The sequence below is a fragment of the Myripristis murdjan genome, chromosome 16, assembly GCF_902150065.1.
Source record: "Myripristis murdjan chromosome 16, fMyrMur1.1, whole genome shotgun sequence".
NCBI lineage: Eukaryota > Metazoa > Chordata > Actinopteri > Holocentriformes > Holocentridae > Myripristis > Myripristis murdjan.
Genome location: NC_043995.1, coordinates 18,910,472 through 18,934,285, shown reverse-complemented (window position 1 = coordinate 18,934,285; position 23,814 = coordinate 18,910,472). Strand labels below are relative to the sequence as shown.

The window sequence follows — 23,814 nt, the reverse complement described above, 5'->3', positions numbered from 1 at the left end:
GGAGGAAAATTGCACATTTTTGCCCTCCATTGCACATGATTGACCACCATTGTCCTAGGCCAAGTTGTAGCCATAACACAAGGTTTCATCATGGCTGATTAATGGGGGCTTGGCCTGCCTCAAAATAGCCTCTAACTCAAGGGGATCGCCATGCAACATGATACAATCTTTGGGATGCACATCACATTCATTCAGATGCCGACTAACTGGATGCATATACTGTGTAACTGTCACAGTTAAGTTAAGTATTTCTGAACAGGTTTCCCTGCTAATATGAAACTTGCCATGGAGTCCTCTGGAGTTACCATTCCCACACACAGACAAACCAGAGGCTTAGGCGCCATAAGCAAGGCTAGTGAGTGTATTACTTAACTTTGTGTCTGTGCTGCAAATGAAGAAGCTATATCAGAATAATAGACATGGTAATGAAGAAATTTTGGGAAGACTCTCACTTAGTAGTGATTAACCAATAATTGGCAATGTTTGTGAGACATATCTCATTGGAGTTTACATTTTCAAAAAGGAACCTCTCTGAGCACCTCCCATAAAAACATCACAATCATCTTCATTTTAATCCCTTCAGAACCGTTTTATTTTTGTGGGGGGAAACCCTTGCAGAATAGCACGCTTTTGTACAGTCGTGTCACATGGTCATGATCAATGTGGTTTTAGTTTCTGACATCTCTCATTTTTGCACTGCAAGCAGGTGCACTGTTGTTGACATAAAAAGAATGAGAGTCAAAACCGCTGACATCAGCACCGCAGTGACAGTTCCCATGAGTCTGGTGACAGAATTGACCACCACTATATCTCTAACAGAAAAAGTCCCTGCGGATGATTTGATGACTTATTTGAAGTTAACTTGTCATTGGCCAGACATGTGACTCTTCTATCTTGGGTGAACCTCTTATAATAACAAATATGAGGGAGCTCACACACATATTTATCAATATGTGTTTGGTTCTTACCTTATGATTCTCACATCTCAGCCTTGGCTCTTTTTTTGTTCGATATTTATTTCATTAGATATAACAATGGTTTGTTTTGAATGTCTACAATGTACTTGTCATCTACATCATTTCATTCAGCTGTAACAAGCAAAAGTGTTTGCTCATTATAGGGCAGTTGAAATTCTAACTCAGCTCCCCTCATAACCAAACAGAGTTATCAGATACTGGTGACAGTTTTAGGATGAGTGTGAGATGACGTACAGTTCATTGTAAATCAGCTTTGCTCTTCAGTGAAGTGACCTCTTTATTTTCCAAACAGGATATGAGGTCATACTGTGCAATCTCTGCCTTTATGCTTTTATTTTGCCAATGAGTCACACTCTGTAGTTCAACATCAGATGAGATTATCAGTCTAAATGCAAATTTTTCTTGTGACCGTGAAGCTGAAAACTCTGCAAAATATGGTGTTGTAGTCCACCTATATCACTCACTCTGTGTATTTTATATGTTGAAGCAGTTTTTGTTGATAGGTAATGTGACTGTTGACTAGTACCTTTCACCCACACAGCATTATGACCTGTTATGTAACAGGGTAATTTATTTCATGAACTGAGCACACTGCACACTCACTCACTGGATGAAACAAAGTCATATTTGTAGTTTGGTGCAAGCCCATTTAGTATTTTATACGTCAATAAAAAGCACCTTAAAATCTCCCCTGGCATGAACTGGGAGCCAATGAAAGGAGGACAGGACAGGTGTATTGTGGTCAAACCTCGTCATTCTGGACCAGCTGAAGATTTTTTTGGTATAGAGGCAGGTAGACCATGGTGCAGAGATGGGCCTAATTTCAGTGATACTGCAGAGCTGATAAAAGGCATTTTTGATAGTGTTTTTTATATGACTAGCTGGTGAACGACCACAGTTATTATAGGTTTATGTCTGTCATTAATTTTTCTCGCTATTTCATCTTTTATTGTATTTCAATTTATCATTATCTTTATTATTTCAATTTTTGTTTTCACTTCAGTATATTGCAGTTAGTTTCCAGAGTGTATGCTTGTTTCATCTTAATTTTTATTGTTTTAAAATGTGTAGTTTTAGTTTAGTTTTTATTAGAACAGGTATTACAAAACAAACACTTTGTGATGGAAACTGACTCACAGTCATGTCAACGTCCCAGTCTCAGTAAACATCAACACCTCCGCCTCTTCATTCCTGTTCTGTTGGAAAAAAAAAAAAAAAAAAAAAAAAAAAGACCTATCTGACAAAGACTAAAACTTAGTTATTTCCTGTATTATTATTTTTATTTTAGTAAGTTTTGTACACAATATCATTTCAGTTAGTTTTCTTTTTTCTAAAGTCTGGTTTTTATTCTTATTTCAGTTTACAGTTTTTTCACACTTAGTTTTAGTTTATAGTTTCGTTTTAGTTAACTATAATAGCCTTGCCAGAGACTAGTCAAAAATTTCACGTGGATATATTTAGCTGCAGAGTTTTGAGAGACATGCAGTTTTCAAAAATTGGGGCAAGATCACTAAGGAGATGCTTGAGTATGAGAGGGAAACAGGTGGCGCTATTATGAGGCTAGGGAAAGCTAAGGTCACCCTAATGTTTCATTCAAAAAAATTACCTTTTCCAAAATTTCATTATTTTTTTTCAGTAATTATTTGCAAACATGAATTTCTACTTCTGTTTTCCAGTGGAGGAAATTAGGAGTTTATTTTCCTTGAAATCGTTAATTTTTCCCTCAGTTACATCATGAAATCGCCATGGTTACCAATTCCGCTGTCGGACTTCCCTTGAAAGCAGCTTATCGTGTAGCATCCACTCACACACAGTCGCTGAGGTGTGTGGAGTTAAACACAGGGTCATTAAACCGGACACCTGTGACCTGAGCAGCCTCAGTCACAGGAGAGACCCTCAGCCGGCTTGGCTCCAACTGAGACGAGGTAGTTTGCACATGAATGTATAAATAAAACAAGTTCACACATGCTGCATCTTCTCTCTACAATGTTCAGAAAAATATGTTGCTGTGTTGCTGCCCACAGGATGGATGTAGTGGTTCTGCACAGCCATGCTCACTGGACTCATATGGCTGTATAGGAAGCAGGCAGATGCCATATTGTGTTTCCCATGTTTACAGATTGTGTAGTCAGGGGCTCAGCTTTCACAGCCAGTGGGGTCAGGGGCTGGAGGAAGTATTCATCTCGTCGAGTTCAACACTCAAAGCAAGATGAGGATTTTCTTACAGCTGCTGAATTTGCCTGATTTTGTCCTATAAAAAACTTTGGGAATTTAGCTTCCCCATAAATGCTGCCCTAGCGCCGCCCGTGGGTGTAGTTTATTTCTAAGGTGAGAATATTGCCCTATGATTCTTCCAGAAATAGACTTGAGAGTGCTATGTATTGACTGAATGTATTGTATGTATTTATGAGTCGCAATTAAAGACGAAGCTGGTGCATTTTAAACTGTGGTGGTATCTGTAAAAGCATTACAAAGAGTAGACAAACGGAACGGGGATGATGCCATATGATATAATGATTATTGCACTGCAGTGACAGCAGCATTGACTATGCCACGTGAGGGGTGGGGTGTGTGGGGAGGGGGGCGGGGGGGTGCGCCTTTTAGTGGCGTCGGAAAGCTCAGCTCCCCTGTTTGAAGCGGAGCGGAGGTGAGGCGTCCGACGGCACAGCACACGGGAGGGAAGGACGGCGGCGCGGTAAGCCGCCCGAGGTTTATTCTAGCCCGGACAGTTTCACCCGTTAGTCGGTGCTGCCAAGATCTCCCACAAGCTTTCTAGGAATCATTGTAACGCAGCGGGGAGTAACTGGACTGTCGGGACTAAGGCTGATGTTTTATAAATCTCTGGCAGACTGACAGAAGAAGAAGATCTTTTATCATAGAGGGAATTTTTCACCAAGGAAAGGTTGTTGTTGTTGTTAAATATTTGCCCTTGGTTAAAGCGTGAAGGGATTTCTCTGTGTCTTTCTCTGTCAGGACCCGGGCAGATCTGAAGGAGGAGGCAGCCATGGCAAAGAATAAAAATGTAAAAAATGGGGACATAAGGTAACACATTTTGAAGAAGAAGAAAAAAAAAAAACTCTCTCTGTCTCTCCACGTTCAATATATAAGTGATTTTATTTGATTATTCACCATTATCATTCCATATAAGACTTAAAAGGTGTTTCTTGGTGCATTCATTAACTGTAACTTTCACACGTGTGCTGTTTATTTACCGCCTGCAGTGAAAGCAAGCACAATGGCAAAGAGAAGGTCAAGGAAAAGAAAGAAAAAGAGGAGAAGTTGCCCATGGTCGGCCCCATTGCTCTGGTAAACGCTCTCATCACTCTGAACTAGACTCTTAATGTGGTAGCCTAACATGAATTTATTGAAGAAGAAAAAAAAAACAGGTTTAGAAGCTGATTTTTATGTCTTTCTTGTTCTATGTGGGTGTGCTTCTGGTTCACATGCTCGGCTTTTTACAAATGTGATATCCACAAGTAGTTTCATTTATGATATGTGATTGCGGTCCACAGTGTCTCTGTATGAATCACTGTATGTGTATGTATGTGTGTGTATGTATGTGTGTGTGTGTGTGTGTAAAGAGAGAGAGGAAGTGGCGAGAGAGGATGGGATGTTTTGGTGGACTCCACCAATCCCCTGCTGTGAGAATATAATAGCTACCCACAGTTTGAAGTTTGTTCCCGTCGAGAAATTTGTGCTGATCACACGAGATGGAGTCTCACAGTGGATGATCAGGCGCATCCCGGGCCTCTTTCTGCACATCAGTCTCCCGTCAACATTAAAACACTTTCTCTCTCTGTCCCCTGTCTTTTCTGTCCTTTGTCTCATACGGTACAGTTCAGGTTTGCAGATGGCTGGGACATAGTGTTGCTCCTCCTGGGGACGGTCATGGCCATGGCCAACGGGGTTGTGCTCCCTCTCATGTGTATTGTGTTTGGGGACATGACGGACAGCTTCGTGGGCGACTCCCAGCTGTCCCAGAACATCAGCAGCATCCCAAGTGAGTTTTCAGACATATTCATGGCCACAGAATATGAAAAGCACATATCATTAATTTAGAAGAATCATTAGTAAACAGAGTTAGTAACAGTGTCACCATGTCTTTCTCAGATATTACCATCCAATTCAACAGCACCCTAGGAGAAGACATGACTCGGTGAGACTATACACAAACATAAACAGTGGTGGAAAGAGTACTACAAGTTGCCTCTCAAGCAGAAGCACCGTTATTTTGCTGATATTTTACTTAAGTAGAGGTAGTACTGCTGAAAAAATCTACTTCGATCAAAGAAAAAGTAGCTATTTTAAATTGCAAGAAGAGTAAAAGTTTCTGAGTTACTTTTTAAGAAACAATAAAATTGTTCGTGAGACCTTTTCAGTGAAATTCTAGTACAAAGTTCAACATAGATTCTTTTATTCTTTTGTTATTAATTACCAGCTTTAAAAAATACTTAACAAAATACAGGTACACAAAACAGTGCAACAGTGTAAAAGTGTAACATACTCATATTACACTAACATGAGTAGAATGGAATTAGTTACTTTCACACCCATTATCTCCAAAATGTCAATTTTTCAAGAAGTCTGGAAAAAAAAAAAACGTTATTTTTAGGTTGATGAAGTGTATTTTTCATGTTGTTCCATGGGTTTTGAGAGGGTTTCATAAGTCAAAACGATCAAACAATTTCTTAAACCCTCAGAGGACCATGAGGCGAGCACAGAAAAATAAGCAAAATGGGACGATCATGCATCGGTTATTATTTTTTCTGCCCTCATGATCGTCACCCATATTATCCATTGCCATTCACTTTAGGCCTTCCTGGACCTCCACTGAGAGACAGAGAACATTGAATATTCTCTCAAGTGTCAGCAGATATATTTTATAATTTAACCCAGCTGACACCTGCTGTGTGTTTCCTGTCGTCTCTGTGCCGCAGCTACGCCATCTACTACTCCATCATGGGGGCAGTCGTGTTAGTGGCAGCCTACATGCAAGTGGCCTTCTGGACTCTGGCGGCGGGGCGGCAGGTCAAACGGGTCCGCAAGCTCTTTTTCCACTGCATCATGCAGCAGGACATCGGCTGGTTCGACGTCAACGAGACAGGGGAGCTGAACACTCGCCTCACTGAGTAAGTGACACGGTGCTGTGGTGAGACACATCACACACTCTTTCTTTAAATACACACGTTAATTGCAAGTGATTAGATTCCAGATGTGATCCTTCTGAAGATTTCTTCCATTTTCCCCATTTTTGGCTTCTGGGTTTCGCCTGCTATGAGGGTTTAGATGAAATGGGCTTGTTATGTTTTCTATAAACTGTGAGCCTTTTCAGCCCTTTGGTTTCTAAATGAACTTGAACTTGAAGTTGACCTTTAAATACTCAAGTATCACTGGTTCTTGTAGAGTTCCTGCCAAGCTAAGTGGCTAGTGGTGCATTGTACCAGCACTACCAGAAATAGATGTTTAATTTTTCCCACGACGGCGATGCTTGCTAAAAATGGAGCACTCTGAATGAAAACATCCACCAAAAAGACGGCACGTCGTCGCTGTCTAGAGAACACCTTGCATTTCTCAAATGTCAACTATTCAGAAGTGAAGTAAACAGCCCTTTTTTCTTTCTTTTTTTCTTTTTTGAGTGTATCTGACGTTTCAAAAGGTTTTCAAAGCTTTTTTTAGGACAAGAACTTTTTCAGCCCACAGAGGAGCATGTAAGCCTTTGATTGAAGTTAAATGAGCAGCATCAGAAAGATTATGTGAGGCTGCATAGTTAGGAGTTACAATCAAGACGCACAGGTGTTGTCTGCTTTTTATTGTATTGCTGAAGATCATCAGCGGATGTCTTGGTTGCATGTTTCTAATAACAGTGACGTCTATAAGATCCAAGAGGGCATAGGGGACAAGGTGGGGATGCTGATCCAGTCCTTCACCACCTTCCTCTCCTCCTTCGTCATTGGCTTCATCAAAGGCTGGAAGCTCACCCTCGTCATCCTGGCTGTCAGCCCCGTGTTGGGCATATCAGCTGGATTCTTTAGTAAGGTGGGTTTCGCTCTTTCTTGCACTCTTTCTCTGTCTTTTTGTCCATCTGTGTGTGTGTGTGTGTGTGTGCTCCTGACTCTGTTTCTGTCTGTCTCCATATCTTTTGCTGTCCATCACATGTGCACAGCCCCTCGAGGGTGTTCATAATCACACTGTGTGTCCCCATGCCCATCTGAGTAGGTGCTGACATCCTTCACGTCTAAAGAGCAGACTGCATATGCCAAGGCTGGAGCTGTGGCTGAAGAAGTGCTCTCTGCTGTCAGGACAGTTTTTGCCTTCAGTGGTCAGGAGAGAGAGATCAAGAGGTGTGTTTTGCACATGTGTGTGTTTTGGATGTGTGTTTGAATGGAGCATTCTTGTGATTGTAAGCATCATTTTGACTCTGTCCTCTGCTGATGATTGAGTCATGAAATCAACATTCATTAAGTCAGAAGAGTAACCCAATCCTGTTGTTGTCTGCCAAGGAAGACAGGCACTTTGAGCAGGGTCAATGCTCTATAATTGATTTACAAAATAACCCAAACCATTGCAGAAATTGTCTGAAAGCATCGGCTGCACACAAACAATTGGATTAACATCTGCTTTGTGCGCCTGCTAATGCTACATATTTTCATGCCCAAAGGTGGTATTGCCATTAAAAATATGAATGTATCCATTTTGACATCTGGCTGTCAGATTTTTCTTGTCCTGTAGGCTTTATTTTGTGCTTGTGTGTGTTTGTGCCATGCCACAGATATTATAAGAACTTGGAGGATGCTAAGAACATGGGCATAAAGAAGGCGATCTCTGCTAACATCGCCATGGGTTTCACCTTCCTCATGATCTACATGTCCTACGCTCTCGCCTTCTGGTATGGCAGCACACTCATCCTGGCTGATGAGTACACCATTGGAACTGTGCTCACAGTGAGTAAACACATTGTTGATTTCCCCAGCAACATCAGGCAGTTCTTCAACAGTAAGCTCGGTTTGGTTAATGGTCATGGGTGCTTCCTCAGGTGTTCTTTGTTGTGATTATTGGAGCGTTCGCCATGGGACAGACCTCACCCAACATCCAGTCATTTGCCAGCGCCCGGGGAGCTGCACACAAAGTGTACAACATCATTGACAACGTAAGGAATACACACCTAACTCTCAAATCACAGGATTTCTAACCTCATGGCTTTTTTGGCAGCTGTCAGTTTGCGTTACTAAACTTGCACCACTGTACCCCGGCACCGTGGGGAGCTGCTTTGATGTAGCCGACAACTCAGAGTCAGTAATGAGATGGGGGATTTTGCTCTAATTGGAGCACCTGCTGTTTGAATGAAGAAGCTACAGGTCATTTGGTGGAAATTACACAGCTGCGGTGCTCCTCTTGCTGAGCAGATTGCACACCGATTACCTCTGGCCGAATTCAAATGATTTCCTAAGCAGTGAGTCAAGTTTCCAGCAGAATATGATCAGTGTTGTTAGAGAGCACAGCTCCCCTTGCTGCTTAAACAAGAGCAAGTGGCCATGTTGAGTGTAAGAGAAGTCATGTTAGCACAGTGAGTAAAGAGAGATAAAACAATATGATTTTTTTTTTTTTAAATGACACCTGTAGGAGCTTCTAAAAAACATGCAGCATGATCCTGGATTGTTTTGCTGAAGCCGTTATAGAGTTAACTCAGAGCCATTCTTGTGACAGTGGCTATTCTCGGATGGGCCTGTATTTACTTTACAGTGCGCCTGTTAATCGTTCACCATGACAACACACTCAAATCAGTTTATCAGGACGAACACAGGATCCAGCTCCCTGCAAAGTGCTTGCTGAGCAGCACATCTGTTTGTACATTTACAACGAGGAGCATAAACACGTGCATGGACAAATAACACGCAATTGCACGCAATTTACACTCCGATCCAAACAACCCAGAGGGACATAAAATCCAAACATAGAAAACATTCCCACATTGAGAAGCTGATACTTTGAGTATACTTTGAGCATTTATATTTTTAATCTGGTACAATTCAGCTTGAATTGCTCACAACATTGAAGAATAAGGGTGTACATTCATAACATTCAATAAGCTCATAAGATATGATGCATATGAAGTAGTTAGTCACACTCCTCTTTGGATAGTCTCATATAGATGTTCATACATACTGGCAAATCAACATACTGACATATTTATTAAATGTCAGTTGAAATATATGATAAATATCAACAACCTGAGAGAGTCACCCGCCTTAAATTACATTTCAGCAACATCATGAGATATCTATTGACGTTCTCTTGTATGTGTTGGTTGAATTTTAACTTGTAGGTCTTGTTGACATTGTTGCTGGACAGCTACCGCGTTAGTATGAAACCCACCAGAGTTCTGGGCAAGACACACCAGCGTAGTTATGGTTGGCTGAGGGCTTCAAGCCTGTTTTAGCAAATGGGCAACAGGCCAACACATGTTATGACTAATTGGAGTGCTGGTGGTTGTATCTTGTCCAGAACTTCGGTGGGATTGGTAATAACGCTTTACAGACATGTTGAAATGTAATTTATGGCTTACTGATATTCTCCTGATATATCAATTGACATTCCATTACATCTGTTGTCCCCTGAATCACCTACAATGTAAAAATAGTTATTACAGTAATGATTTTAATATTCTGAATTTTTCACAGCTACTTTTACTTGTGATACCTGAGTACGATATGTTTATAACCTCTTTGCTTGAGGAAAACTTCGAAAGCATGACTTTTATTTTTAATGGAGAATTTTTCCATTGTTGTGTTTCTGCTTTTACTTACATAAAACTTTGACCACCTTTGATGAAAAACAGCGTCCAAACTACACAGAACACAGGGAGCTCAACCTTTGTTGCCAACAGAATAACTGGAACAGGCACACACACGTGTGCATGTGTGTGTGTGTGTGTGTGTGTGTGTGTGCATGTGTGTATGTGTGTGGAACAGAGAGCAACAGGGAGCTACAGTGAAACACAAAGAGCTGTGTAAATAAATATGAGCCCTGCTAAATGTGCGTGCATCAACCTGGGCAGCTAACACTCTTCCTCCCATTGTGTGTGTGTGAGCGTTATGATGAGAAACGGGCTTGTGATAAAGAAGGTGAGGAGGGAGAGGAAGGAGAGCCTCTCTGTCCCGCTGTGTCCAGCAGTGGATCAGACTTTAAAACAGCATATCTCTGCTGACACACTGGACTGAGCCGAGGCTCAAATGTAAGTGAAATGAACTGTGTCTCATCAGAAACCGAGCATCAACAGTTACTCAGAAGACGGTTTCAAGCCCGACTCTGTTAAAGGAAACATCGAGTTCAAGAACATCCACTTCAGCTACCCGTCCAGGCCTGATGTCAAAGTACGTCCAATTCTCTTTATCTATCACCGTGTCCACGTATTACAATATGGAAATGTTTTCGATCGTATCACACAGCTGACCTTTGTGTCCTTCTTCTGTGTGTGTGTGTGTTTGTAGGTATTAAACAATATGTCTCTGAGCGTGCAGTGTGGGCAGACCATGGCCCTGGTGGGCAGCAGCGGCTGTGGGAAGAGCACCACGGTTCAGCTGCTGCAGAGGTTCTACGATCCTCAGGAGGGATCTGTAAGTGAAGACCTCACCTCCACACCTCTGCATTCATTGTGGAGCAAAAGCCTTTACCTTAAGTGTTTTTTTTTTTCAGTATCTCTGGTCTATCAGATTTATCCCCTGTAAAAGTTTAAGCATTTTGTCGAGCAAACTGCTGCCGCTCAGTCGGTCAGCAGTTTGGTCCAGAGGGGAATATTTCAAAATCTGTTTGGTGAAATTTGGTGATAGCATTCATGTTGGCAAGATGGTGATACTTGTCAACTTTGGTGACTCCATGACCTTCCCTGACCTAGTACTGCATCTGCATTAAGCTTCCTGCACATGAGAAGCGCCTTGAGCTGGGCTTGGGCTCCGACTCTCAGTTAGCTTTGTGGCGACCAATATGAACAGCTAGCGGTCAGACTGGTAGCACTGTCTGACTGCTGACCGTGTCCATGCAGCGCTGGTTGTCCTAGGCTGTGGTATGTTTTAAGTGAACAGACAAACAGATGGTATGGGGTGAAAACATGTTAACTTTTTCAGTCATGTTATGGTTCCAGTGCTCTCACGCTGCCCACCGTGCATCACAGTGCAATCAGAATGCAGTGCAGATTTCTGTGAGACAATTTCGAATGGAGGAAAATAACTTTGTCCCAGCTCAAAAGACATACACCCCTACAGCGCTGAAGGTTGTAACATAGGCTCTCCCGTAGGAAGTCTGGGGTAAAATTGATTTGGTGTTTAATATTTGCAATATCTGCAAAACATTCAGCTGACAAGTCAAGCTTTCTTAAATCAGTGAAGTTTACTGTATATTGTGAAACAATTGCCTTAATTAATACACGTTTGTTTGGTAAAATGTGAGAAGGGTTGCAGTTCCTCACATTCATATCTTCCATGTTGAGTTCAGGGAACATAAAGGAGATACTGATTCAAACTCAAAAAACCTAAAAAAAAAAAAAATGTAAACAGGAGTATATATGTATATGTCAGTTAATACCTGAATGGTGATTAACTGACGAATTGTGGTTAAATCAAATCATGACCCAAGAATCACAATTAAATCAAATCATGAGATCACTGATGATTCCCACCCCTAATAAAACATGGCAGTTTCTCAACTGAATGCACTTGCTGCGTACTCTGTTGGGACTTTTCTTGTCAACTCTGTTTATCTGTTTTTAGGTGTTCATAGACGGTCATGACATCCGCACTCTTAACGTGCGGTGCCTTAGAGAGATGCTTGGAGTGGTGAGTCAGGAGCCCATCCTCTTCGCCACCACCATCGCCGAAAACATCAGATATGGGCGACCGGATGTGACACAGCAAGAGATTGAGAAAGCCACCAAGGAAGCAAACGCTTACGACTTCATCATGAATCTCCCTGATGTATGTTAACAGTGTGTGTGTGTGTGTGTGTGTGTGTGTGTGTGTGTGTGTGTGTATACTGCAATTGCACGCCTCTGTGAGTGAGTGATACACACTCTGTCTGTCAATTGTTTACTGATGCTGCGGCGTTTGCTGTTGAGCAGAAGTTTGAGACGCTGGTCGGGGACCGAGGGACTCAGATGAGTGGAGGACAGAAGCAGAGGATCGCCATCGCCCGCGCTCTCGTCCGCAATCCCAAGATCCTCCTGCTGGACGAGGCCACGTCAGCCCTCGACGCTGAGAGTGAGACCATCGTACAGGCTGCCCTTGACAAGGTTCTAACACACACACACACACACACACACACACACACACACACACACACACACACACACACACATACACAAACACACAAACACTTAAAGAGTTTTATTTTATTTTATTTTATTTTGGTAGCACACATTGATATGAAAAAGTAAAAGAAAAGAAAAAAGTAAGAATTACACAGCATCTAATCCAGACTGTATGCCATTAATCAAAGACACACACGATTTAAGGATGCTTGATGTAAAATGAGCAGGGCTCATTCTTTTCAAATTCAGTAACACTTTATTGATCAACAGTGATCAGCTTCTTATCACAAGATATATTGCAAAGACATGTTTTTGAAGTGTGCACCATAAAGGCAACAAGTTACTTTTGATAAGGAATAACTCTGTATCATAAATAATTAATTAATTGTAACTCTTCATCGTCATAATGAAAGTAACTGTCAGTGCTTAATCACACTACATATATTGCAACATTCTGGCTATCCTACTTTATATGCAGGTAAGGGCTGACACTAATCATTATTTTCATTGTTGATTAATTTATTGATTTTGTTTTATTAATCATTTTGTCTGTAAAATGATAAAAACAATGGCAAATGCCTGCCTCAAGTTACCAAACACCCCCAAATAACCAAAGTCAATCTGTAACCAGCAAATGTTGCAAATGACTAATGACTGATTGATCGAGTATTAGCACAAATTTCCCTAAAACCATTCCCAAATGTAGACATACATGTAGGAACTTGACTCTGTCTTTGTGCGCAGGCCAGACAGGGTCGCACCACCATCGTCGTTGCCCACCGTCTCTCTACGATCAGAAACGCCGATGTCATTGCCGGCTTCCAGAAAGGAGTAATTGTAGAGCTGGGCGCTCACAGCGAGCTGATGGAAAAACAAGGAGTGTACCACACGCTGGTGACCATGCAGGTAACTCACACACACAAACACACACATTCACACGGTGCACCGCAGTTGTGTTTTTCTGCTCAGTTTGAGTTGGAGCCTAAGAGAGGACTTTCATAAGATCATTGCTGCGTTGTCTTTCGTCTGTCCTGCCCACTGCAGACCTTTCAGAAAGTGGAGGAGAATGAGGAGGCAGAGTGTGAGCAGGCAGATGAGAAGAGCCCGTCCGTCATGTCGTTCTCTGAGACATCTTTATACAGAAGGAAGTACACAAAGGGCTCCTCCTTCATTGGATCTGAGGGAGAGCCGGGAGAGAAGGGAAAGGAGGTGGAGGAGGATGATAAAGACAAGACCAACGAGGTGAGATGGAGTGCGACTCCTCAAAAGGCTGTAAGGGAATACGATTTCTAGTTCCAGGAGATCTCAGTCTGCTGTTCTCTCTCTCTCTGTTCCTCCCTCTGCAGGAAGAGAAAGCTCCTCCTGTCTCATTCCTGGAGGTTCTGCGTCTCAACCTCCCTGAGTGGCACTACATTGTGGTCGGGGTCATCTGTGCCACCATTAACGGAGCAATGCAGCCCGTCTTCGCCATCATCTTCTCCAAGATCATCGCTGTAGGTTCCTTTCAGGGTTGACTCACCAAATAGTTGCGATCAAAAATTGGTCCGCCCAACAAAATGGATTCCCCACCCAGTTATTCATGACAGTGGTTTTTCCCTGTGATGTATGATGAGTCAAAGTGAGCTGAGTTTCGTACTTTGCTGTGTGTTACAAACTCTCAGGTGTTTGCGGAGACAGATGATGAGATTGTCAGACAGAGAGCCACCCTCTTTTCCCTCATGTTTGCCGTCATTGGGGCTGTGTCCTTTGTCACTATGTTTCTACAGGTATGCACATACGCACACATACACACACACACACACACACACACATTTGTCGTCTTCATAAAACAGATAGTGGCTATCACAATAATCTAATCACTGGGAGCTGTGTTATATATTGTGCCCCTGGAAGTTTTCCAGTGGTTTCTGCCTGCTGCAAGTTATGAAACATCTGTATTATCTCTCCCTGCTCGCATAGGCAGGCCTACACAAACACACACACACACAGTTACATCTTGAGTGTGTTTGTATGGCTGACACATCCACGCACACATGCTGAGATTATAGCGCTGTGGTGTAAACACAGATCACAGCTGAGGTGAACTCATGTTGTCTGTCTATAAACTTTGCACTGCAGGGCTTCTGCTTTGGCAAAGCCGGTGAGATCCTGACAATGAAACTGAGATTCAGAGCTTTTAAAGCCATGATGAGACAGGTAAGTCGGCCCATTCACACACTGAACCTTAAACGACAGGCCTACATTTAAAACTAAGTATTTGAAGTTTAAATAAAACAGCAATGAGAAACAGCTTTCAGTCAAGACCAACATGTTCGCTCATTTCTGACTGTTGATTGAAAGCAGTTTATTTTGATTATTGGAGAGTGATTATTTCATTTGTTTTTATAGATAAGCTGAATAAAATGAGTTCTAACCATCCTTGTTTCTTTGTAGGACCTTGGATGGTATGATGATCCCAAAAACAGTGTTGGAGCTCTCACTACCAGATTAGCCACAGATGCAGCCCAAGTGCAGGGGGTGAGTCACAAATTAACGCACCCATACACACACAAATATCTCTCTCACACTCCCTGTCACAACAAATCCCCTAAAATATCTGTTATGCTCTTCCCATCTCTTGCCTCCGTCCAGGCCACAGGAGTGCGCATGGCCACCCTGGCCCAGAACGTCGCCAACCTCGGCACCAGCGTGATCATCTCTTTTGTTTATGGCTGGGAGCTGACGCTGTTGATCCTGTCCGTGGTGCCCGTCATGGCTGTGGCTGGAGCCGTGCAGATGAAGCTGCTCGGTGGGCACGCTGCCAAAGACAAGAAGGAACTGGAAAAGGCTGGAAAGGTGGGAACTCGGTTTCTAAATAAAAACCCGCTACACTGTGGACGCTGTCACCAAACTAGGACTGTGCCATAAATAAATTAAGTCGATTAATTCGGATTTGTGTTTTAAATCAATGCAAAAACTGTCTGAAACATAAAATCTGATTTTGACCACATATTTTATAATGTTATAAAAGCAGCTGTGTGCTCTGTCAAACAAGCCAAATAATTTGCTCCTCTGCACAGAAAAAAAAAATCAAGTTTTTATTTATTGGCCATACTGTCCAAATCTACATTAAACACAAATATAGACACACACATTGTTTGGAAATATTACTTGTATTATTGTAAATTCTAGTGGAGATCCCAAGGTTTCCAAAGACACCAAATATGTCTTGCAGAGTTTCAGGGAAATGTATCTAAAATGATGCACAGACATCTAGATATTTTCTATTTGATGTAACAGTGCAGCCATAAAACAATGGCATCTTGGTTTGAATATTTCACTCAATCTAAGCATGATGTAGCTTCAGTGAAACATTGCAACCAGCAGATTGCACAGTATGTATGTGATAATGCGCCTGGTGCAGCAAAATTCTCTTAAATTTATCTTATATCTTCTCTTGGTTTTCTGTTAAGCGAAAAAAGAAGAGAGACGTCCAGTCCAGATGCACCAAACGCTCTCAAACATAAAAATCTGCTTGTAGGCGGGTGTTTCATGAAGCAGGATTTGTAAATCAGCCAGATAAGTTTAAAAACTGTCACTGAATATCTCTAGCAGTGACATAAGCGGTGACTGGATCATTATCCGAAACCTAACATTGTTTAGCAGAGTCAAATCACTGTCACCAGGATATGGCAGAATCTTTTCCACAGTTATCTGGTTAACTTCCTAATCCTGGTTTGTGGAATAACCTAATGATAAATCCCACATGTTTGTAAACTGAGGGCATGTGTCTGAGCGTTTATCAGCACAAGGCAACGCCCCCTAAACACTTTGTGAGGGCAGCTGCTGTGCAAAACACTCTGGCACAGGCTCAAGAATCGCAGACGCCACCAAACAAGGCGGCCGGAGGAAAAAGAGCTTCTGCAGCTGAGAACTGGGTTGATTGTGATTGTTTGGTTTGCGCTGAGCCAAGTCAAATTTCCTGTCTTGGGATGCTAAAGGTCTGAACTGGACTGAGCTAAACCTAAGTAGTTTTAAATGACTTTATAAAAAAAAAGTCTTTAATGGTGTTACAGGAGAATCAAAAAGCCAACAATGGCAAGAAAAAAATCTGATGCTGTGAATGTCGTCTTGGCAGAGGGACGTACAGCTGTTGAAGTAATAGCAGAGTTTTGTTCAGTATTAACATGTAGGCCAAAACACACACCGCCCAGGCCGAATGTTTCCATAGTGACGACTGCAGGAGGACAGGAAGGTTTCTGAAGCCACAACACTGACAGAAACGCAGGACTTCTGTATAAATACTGTAAAATTCATTCATGTTTATAACTGTTTTTAATACCTGTCGTAGTCTACAGGCTTTGTTGGTGTTATTTCAGCAAATTCTCAAATGTCTGAACTCAAATATTCTGATTTTAATAATCCAATCCCTATAATTACTCTAAAACATAAAATAATCTAAATGTGATATTCATTCATTTATGTTCGTCAGTTTTAAAATGTGATGGTCAAAAGATTTGTGGACTGAAACAATGACAGAGCTTTTTCTTATCTTGATAAGCGTGCCCTAGACTTGACTTCTAAAATTCTGATTTACGCAGAAGAATTTTCTCTTACGTAAAAAGCAAAAATAAGACACTATTGGTGAATCCCAGAAATCAGTGGATACTAACAAAGTAAGAACAAATCATGGATATGAACAAAAGTAAGAAGAATATATCACCTCCTGCATCTGGCTCATTTTCATCCAATGTGGGAGAAAAAAAAATCTTAACTTTGAAGCTACATAAGGGAAGAAATTTATGGGAAATTCAAGTTCAAGGGGTAATTATAGGTATAATAATTTCTGATGATGTGTCTCCCCAGATTGCCACAGAGGCGATAGAGAATATCCGCACTGTTGCCTCTCTCACCAGAGAACCAAAGTTTGAGTCTTTATACCAGGAAAACCTCCAAGTGCCTTACAAGTAGGTGACGTGTTTTACATCACTGATTATCAGGGATATTTTTTTTCCCAGTTTGAACGTGACTTTGCTCTCAAACGAGTGATGGAAGAGGACTTGAGGACTCTCTCTAGTGTTTTCTTTGACTCTCTCTCTCTCCCTATAGAAACTCCCAAAAGAAGGCCCATATCTATGGGATCACCTTCTCCTTCTCCCAGGCCATGATCTACTTTGCTTATGCTGGCTGTTTCCGCTTCGGAGCTTGGCTCATTGAGGCAGGAAGGATGGACTTTGAAAGCGTATTCCTGTGAGTCTAGACCTCAGCACGTCTGCATCCTCTTGGCTCCTTTGGAATATTCACGTCTAATTTTATTTACCCCGCAATTAGGAAATACAATCTCTTAAAAGATAAACCACCCTTAACAGTCTTCCTACACACGCTCTCATATTTATGGTCAGCTGAAGTTGGACTATTTTATGACAGTGAATAGCAGTGTATCCCTAAGGCAGGCGTGTACACATGAACAGTAGATTGCACCCGTCACACGCAACAGCAAAGGGTAGGTGGAAAAAGAGGCCGTTTATATGACAGTGGTGTTTAATTATTGCCTTGCCACCAAGTGTGTGAGGGGTCACTGTGAACAACAGGGCTTCAACCGCTCAACAGTAAAGGTCCGTGACGACGCACAGTCACAGGTCACACAAGAAACAGACGTGTTTTCAGGGGTAAGCTTTATGAAAAGTGTTATTATATTAGCCTTGGGGGCAGCCGCTGCCGTTGTTTATATTCTACTGGTCATACAAAGACAGTAAAGTCCAAAGTTCACTGCATGTCACAAGCCTCTGAAGGACCGTAAAGTTATAAATGCTGGGAAAGTACAACAGAGGGTCTACTGGCATATTCTCTCCAAGATTTTCTTCTTTCATTCCACATTTGATATAATTTTCTTTTATTTCAGCATTTCAGCCCCATTAGATGCTACAGCATGGAGAGATTCACAGCACATAATAGTGTAAATACAAGTGCTATGATGAAAGCTTGTAGTGTAGTGTATGACTCAGATTAAAATTCATCAAACTCTGTGGATGTAGTGTGCACTGTTAATTATTGACCTACAAGGACAACCAAGGAATGAACATATCAACCATTTCATTCTTTCATATTGGGCAGAGCTGATTCATATCTGAGACTGAAAGGCTACTTTGTTACAGAGCAATAAAGAAATGACTATAAAAAGGTCATTTAGTCTCATATTCAGTGTTAAAATCTTTGTTTTTCTTATAACACATGCCAGCAGGATGAGATAATCCTACTTCCTACCTGTATCCAATGCGAATCAAGTTGCTTCCAGAATCAAGAGTCATTTTCTTGATACTAGTGGGCTGATCTGTGTTATTCTGTTTCAACATATTTATACTTGCTCACAGAAAAAAATAACAAATATATCTGGCTACAATTGGGATTATTTCATTTGACTGGTGGATTCTGTCTCTTGTTTTGGGGAAAGCACAATTTTAAGACTGAATATGAGACTAAATGGCTTGTAATGATGGATACTTTGTGCAGGGCGGTGTGTACATTCTGTTGTATACATAAAGGTGCGCACCATGTAAAGCTGTGAGAAGTGTGTGTAAGCACAGACTTATGTAATGCTGCCCACCACACTCACCATCACCTGACAGATGTGAACTGTGACACGATTACAAGAGTAAAACAGCTTTATGAGAGGAAAACAAGCATTTTTTTTATTATTATTTAAAGCAGACACAAGTGTTAATGGACTTAATGTACTAACATGCAAACTCATTGTTGACTCCCTTTCCTTCATCCAGAGTGATTTCTGCTGTTCTTTACGGCGCCATGGCTGTAGGAGAGGCCAACTCCTTCACTCCAAACTACGCCAAAGCCAAAATGTCAGCCTCCCACCTCATCATGCTGATGAACAGAGAGCCCGCCATAGACAACCTCTCGGAGGAGGGAGAGTCACCGGTACACTTTGTTAAAAGCACCCACAGAGCAACATACCCACTGTAAACAATATTCTTCGAGTGTCAGAGTTTTAATCCATTCCTCTTCTCTCTATTCCTCTGTCACACTCCAGGACAAATTTGATGGTAACGTGCGTTTTGAGGCTGTTCGGTTTAATTATCCCTCACGCAGTGACGTGCCCATCCTGCAAGGGCTGAATCTGAAGGTGAGCAAGGGAGAGACTTTGGCCCTGGTGGGGAGCAGCGGCTGTGGCAAGAGCACCACCATCCAGCTGCTGGAGCGATTCTACGACCCCAGAGAAGGGACAGTGGTAAGAATCAGTGTTCACTCTGTTGATTTAAAACTATGACTAAAAGCATTTCCCAGCACTTTTTTCTTGGACAAAAAACAGAAAAATTCCCATCAGAAGTTATCCTTTGTTGACAAAAACTGTGATGAAATATAGTAACTTTTTCACCAACAAAGAAAGAGGCGAAAATGCCAGAAATACCCAAATACAATCACAGCTCCTGACCTCAGTTTGGAAGAGAACAGATATACGGGCAAACTTTATTTTTGACCTTAAGCGCAGTCTAAAAACAAAAGCCAATTGGCTTTATGCACAGCTCCGCTACTTCCTGAACTTAAGCCAGCTCCTTTATTTCCTGTCTTACATTATTGGACAAAATGATTAATTCAGGGGTGTCTGACCATTGTTGTAAGATCAGACACACCTAGATTAATCAGTTTGTCCAATAATGTAAGACAGGAAATAAAGGAGCTGGTTTAAGTTCAAGAAGTAGCGGAGCTGTGCATAAAGCCAATTGCAAAATACAAGATGCAATAATGAGAAATGTTGAATAGTCTGTGTATAAAGTTCACTAACAATTTAATGAGAAAAAAAACATTCAATAGAATTAGATCAAAATTTTTTCAAAATCACTGTTTTTGTTGGTAAAAAATGAGACTATAACTACAAAAATTCAAATGAATAAAATGTGACTAAAACTAAAATACACTTTAGTCAAAAGACTAAGGCTAAAACTAAATAAACAATGAGAATGGATGAGAAGATACACATGACACACACACACACACACACACACACACACACACACACACACACACACACATGCACGTGAGAATGTGTCTTCTCACCTCCAGTCAGCCAGCAGTGACTGAACTTGTCAGCATGTTGATACTGCTGCTCTGATAGCAGACCTTGGGAGAATGGTCACGCGAAGTGTGTGTGTGCGTGTGTGTGTGTGTGTGTGTGTGTGTGTGTGTGTGTGGTTAGGTCATTGAACTATCTATTTCAGTGTAACTTGATGGGACTGTTGATAGTGCTGACACATTCCTCTCACAGAGGAAGTAATTGTATTTCTTATTATCTTTGGGCCTCCCAGTTCATTGTAAGGTCTCCAGTACAAAAACGTGTCTGCATCAACCATGCAGCTCATAATCTTCAAAACAGTTTATTATAATGTTTAAATCCCCCATGCTGTGACTAAATGACTCTTTTTCTCCCTTATCCTGAGAAATCAAGTCCTCCTCCATCCCTCATGCCAATGTTCCTCACTCCATTTTCCCTCCTCCCTTTATGTTATTTCATCCTCCATGTTTGCTCCTCCGCCTCGCCCCTTCCTCCTCCTCTAACCATCCTCCTCTCAGATGCTGGACAAGAGAGACGTGAAAGAGCTGAACATCCACTGGCTGAGAGCCCAGATGGGCATTGTATCCCAGGAGCCCGTGCTGTTCGACTGCAGCCTGGCTGACAACATTGCCTACGGAGACAACAGCCGAACCGTGACTACGGAGGAAATAGAGGCAGCGGCCAGAGCAGCCAACATTCACACCTTCATAGAAACCCTGCCACAGGTACGGCCATGATATTCTTATACTGTAATGTTGACAAACTATCTGATACGACTGGTGAATGAGCTCAAAGTACAAGGACAGCATGATTTAGTTGTAGGTGTAGGTGGTGTAGTTCTCTTTCCAAGAATTATCTTTACAACATCTCAAGTCCTTCACTGCTGCTTAGTCAGACAGTTGAACCGGTGGAGGTATGCCATGGCTTTGTTGCTGTGCCAGTGATTATAAAACAAGACATGAGCTATGAATGGCTGAACTCTTCTTCTAATTTTGGCTCATCATAGATATGTTGGCATCAGTGTATATTTTAGTCAAAATGAAAAAAAAAATCATACATATGGCATTACAAAGCATTTGAGATAATTCAAGAAGAGTGTAATCATTAAACAGTTTGTCCAGCAAACTCCATTATTTACTATATTTCGATTAGCTTGAGTTGACAGGGGATCACAGCTGAGCAGATGGTAGTGCAGATTGTGTGAAGAGGTTAAGAAGTTTTTTGTTCAACTGTAAAATGCTTCAACATCAACATCAATCCGGTGTCAGTCAAGCTCGTATTAATTCCATCATTGTTCTTTAGACAGTACGTAATCACGTGCCCCTCTCTCTCTCCGTCTGTCCATTTGTAGAAATACGACACCCAGGCAGGGGATAAGGGGACCCAGCTGTCAGGAGGCCAGAAGCAGCGGATAGCCATAGCCCGAGCCATCCTCCGCAACCCCAAAGTGCTGCTGCTGGATGAGGCCACGTCTGCACTGGACACCGAGAGTGAGAAGGTGAGTGTGTTTTCCTCTGAACTCCACCTTTAACATGCAGGCACCACTAGAGCCAATCAGTAGCAAGATCATGGTTGAAAAAAGCACCACAATATACAACTCACTTGATTTATTAAATGAAAGGCTGAGACAAGTTTTATTCTTGCAAGAAGGTCAATCAGCTTACAGTGTCCGGACACTCTGTAGAGTGAAGACAAGGCTTTGCCCTCGACAAAAAGTATTTATAATGCTGTGGGAATAAATGTTTCATGATGCATGTCAGCAGCAGTCTTTGTCACACAATGTACTGGAGCAATATGCAAACGATGATATTTGTACTTTCCATTAAACGATTTATTACAGAAGAAAATTTAAAAGTAGATCACTGAAATTGTGCTCAGCGAAATTAAAGTTACTTTATACAAAACAGAAAGTTAGATATAAAGCTATTCACGCCATTGTAAAAGGGACAAATTCAAATTCATTATGATTGGGGAAAAAAACAAGCAAACAAACAAAAATTTGGACTTTAATGGATCTGATTTAAAATATAGTAAAGGATAGTACTTCAAAACATTTTCTTGTAAAGTAACAAATTCCACCTTTGAAGGTGATGCATCATCCCTCAAGGTTTCATCAAATCAGACCAATGGGTGGAGTTGGTGGGGCCTTTCAAAGTTTTTAACTTTAATTACAGCACCCCCTTCAGGCCAGTCTGTGTATGTGCGCGAGTGTGAGATAAGCACACACAAGGTCTGAATCCCTACAGAAACCAGATCGGTGAGACAAGCCAAAGAGAACACTTGAAAGAAAAAAACTGTTGTCCTCCCTTTTTGTTCGCTGCAGGTGGTGCAGGAGGCGCTGGACCAGGCCAGGCAGGGCAGGACGTGCATCGTCGTGGCCCACCGCCTGTCCACCATCCAAAACGCAGACCGCATCGCCGTCTTTCAGGGGGGTGTGGTGGTCGAACAGGGGAAACATCACGAACTGCTGGCCAAGAAGGGAGTCTACTACACTCTGGTCACCACACAGATGGGCTACGGGAAGGAATGAGGGAGCAGAGAGAGAGAGAGAGAGAGAGAGAGAGAAAGATGCAGTGATGCAATACTGCACCACTTTTGATGATTTAACCCTTATTTCTTCCAGGAGATTTCACTGAGGACCTCCACTGTTTATGATCAGCCTCCTACTATTGACAGCTTCAATGGAGCAGCTGGCTGGTGAATGGCCTGCTCAAGGGCACTGAGTTTCCCTCTAGCCTATTTGGAGGTGTGACCCAGTGACCGTTTAGCATCGCCAGCTAAATGTCCCAACCAGCTGTAGCTTTCTGGGTCAAAGACTCAAACAGTCTTGTTAGGACGAGGCAAATGACCTCGCAGTCAAAGACCTGCTGCTCAAACCTCTGTGCCACAACCTATTTCTTGTTTTTCTAGCTTTCTATATTTTCTATATTTTGAAAATACCCATTTGCTTCAGTTGTAGCTCGCAAATTGGGACGTTCTGGTCAGTACTCTTTCCTCCAGGGTGGAGCTGCTTGATACTTTAGCTGTTCTTGGCCTTTAGTGCCTCCTTCCTCCTTCAAGTGCCAAATACTGACAACTATGTGCACTGTTAAACAATACACTGGATTCAATATGCATCATACAGCTACGCCTGTAATACTGGTATCTCATCATCATAGAACAAATTGTGCCATATATGTATCATGGGATCATCTTTAGATAATTATTTTGCTATTGTTGATTATTATTCTGAGATTTAGCTACTTGTACAGACTGTGACTTCATAATGCTAGAGTGGAAATGCTTGAACAGTTTTGTTACAGCTGGGGAAAAAAATCATGTGTCATGTGAATTTTTGTATCAGACAAGCACTTAAATTATTAGGAATCACATTCTGTTTTTACAAATGCACTGAATTACTAACCTTTGTTGGAGAATTAGCTTTAATGTAAATATTAAAGTTTTATATTCAAGTGCTGAGCCATTGCCTCATTTTTAAATCATCTGACCTGACT

At 41.7% G+C, this 23,814-nt stretch overlaps 1 protein-coding gene across 2 annotated transcripts in view; it reads left to right on the top strand.

Moving 5' to 3' along the window:
• abcb4 (ATP-binding cassette, sub-family B (MDR/TAP), member 4) overlaps window positions 1–23,766 on the top strand; it is a 25,452-nt gene extending 1,686 nt beyond the window's left edge. Inside the window, exons 1-28 of one of the 2 annotated variants that reach the window (XM_030073514.1) lie at window positions 3,613–3,672; window positions 3,951–4,019; window positions 4,199–4,283; window positions 4,815–4,977; window positions 5,088–5,133; window positions 5,915–6,106; window positions 6,842–7,013; window positions 7,194–7,318; window positions 7,747–7,918; window positions 8,011–8,124; window positions 10,238–10,348; window positions 10,466–10,591; window positions 11,741–11,944; window positions 12,088–12,258; window positions 13,021–13,182; window positions 13,321–13,518; window positions 13,623–13,769; window positions 13,938–14,042; window positions 14,395–14,472; window positions 14,710–14,793; window positions 14,908–15,111; window positions 17,122–17,222; window positions 17,365–17,505; window positions 19,032–19,188; window positions 19,301–19,498; window positions 20,839–21,045; window positions 21,672–21,818; window positions 22,644–23,766. In XM_030073514.1, the coding sequence (XP_029929374.1) occupies window positions 3,982–4,019; window positions 4,199–4,283; window positions 4,815–4,977; window positions 5,088–5,133; window positions 5,915–6,106; window positions 6,842–7,013; window positions 7,194–7,318; window positions 7,747–7,918; window positions 8,011–8,124; window positions 10,238–10,348; window positions 10,466–10,591; window positions 11,741–11,944; window positions 12,088–12,258; window positions 13,021–13,182; window positions 13,321–13,518; window positions 13,623–13,769; window positions 13,938–14,042; window positions 14,395–14,472; window positions 14,710–14,793; window positions 14,908–15,111; window positions 17,122–17,222; window positions 17,365–17,505; window positions 19,032–19,188; window positions 19,301–19,498; window positions 20,839–21,045; window positions 21,672–21,818; window positions 22,644–22,850 (3,855 nt within the window). In that variant the 5' untranslated portion in view covers window positions 3,613–3,672; window positions 3,951–3,981 and the 3' untranslated portion in view covers window positions 22,851–23,766. Of the gene's footprint in view, window positions 1–3,612; window positions 3,673–3,950; window positions 4,020–4,198; window positions 4,284–4,814; window positions 4,978–5,087; window positions 5,134–5,914; window positions 6,107–6,841; window positions 7,014–7,193; window positions 7,319–7,746; window positions 7,919–8,010; window positions 8,125–10,237; window positions 10,349–10,465; window positions 10,592–11,740; window positions 11,945–12,087; window positions 12,259–13,020; window positions 13,183–13,320; window positions 13,519–13,622; window positions 13,770–13,937; window positions 14,043–14,394; window positions 14,473–14,709; window positions 14,794–14,907; window positions 15,112–17,121; window positions 17,223–17,364; window positions 17,506–19,031; window positions 19,189–19,300; window positions 19,499–20,838; window positions 21,046–21,671; window positions 21,819–22,643 lie in introns of those variants that run through there. The other variant, XM_030073515.1, reaches the window with a different exon arrangement.
• Window positions 23,767–23,814: the final 48 nt, after the last annotated feature.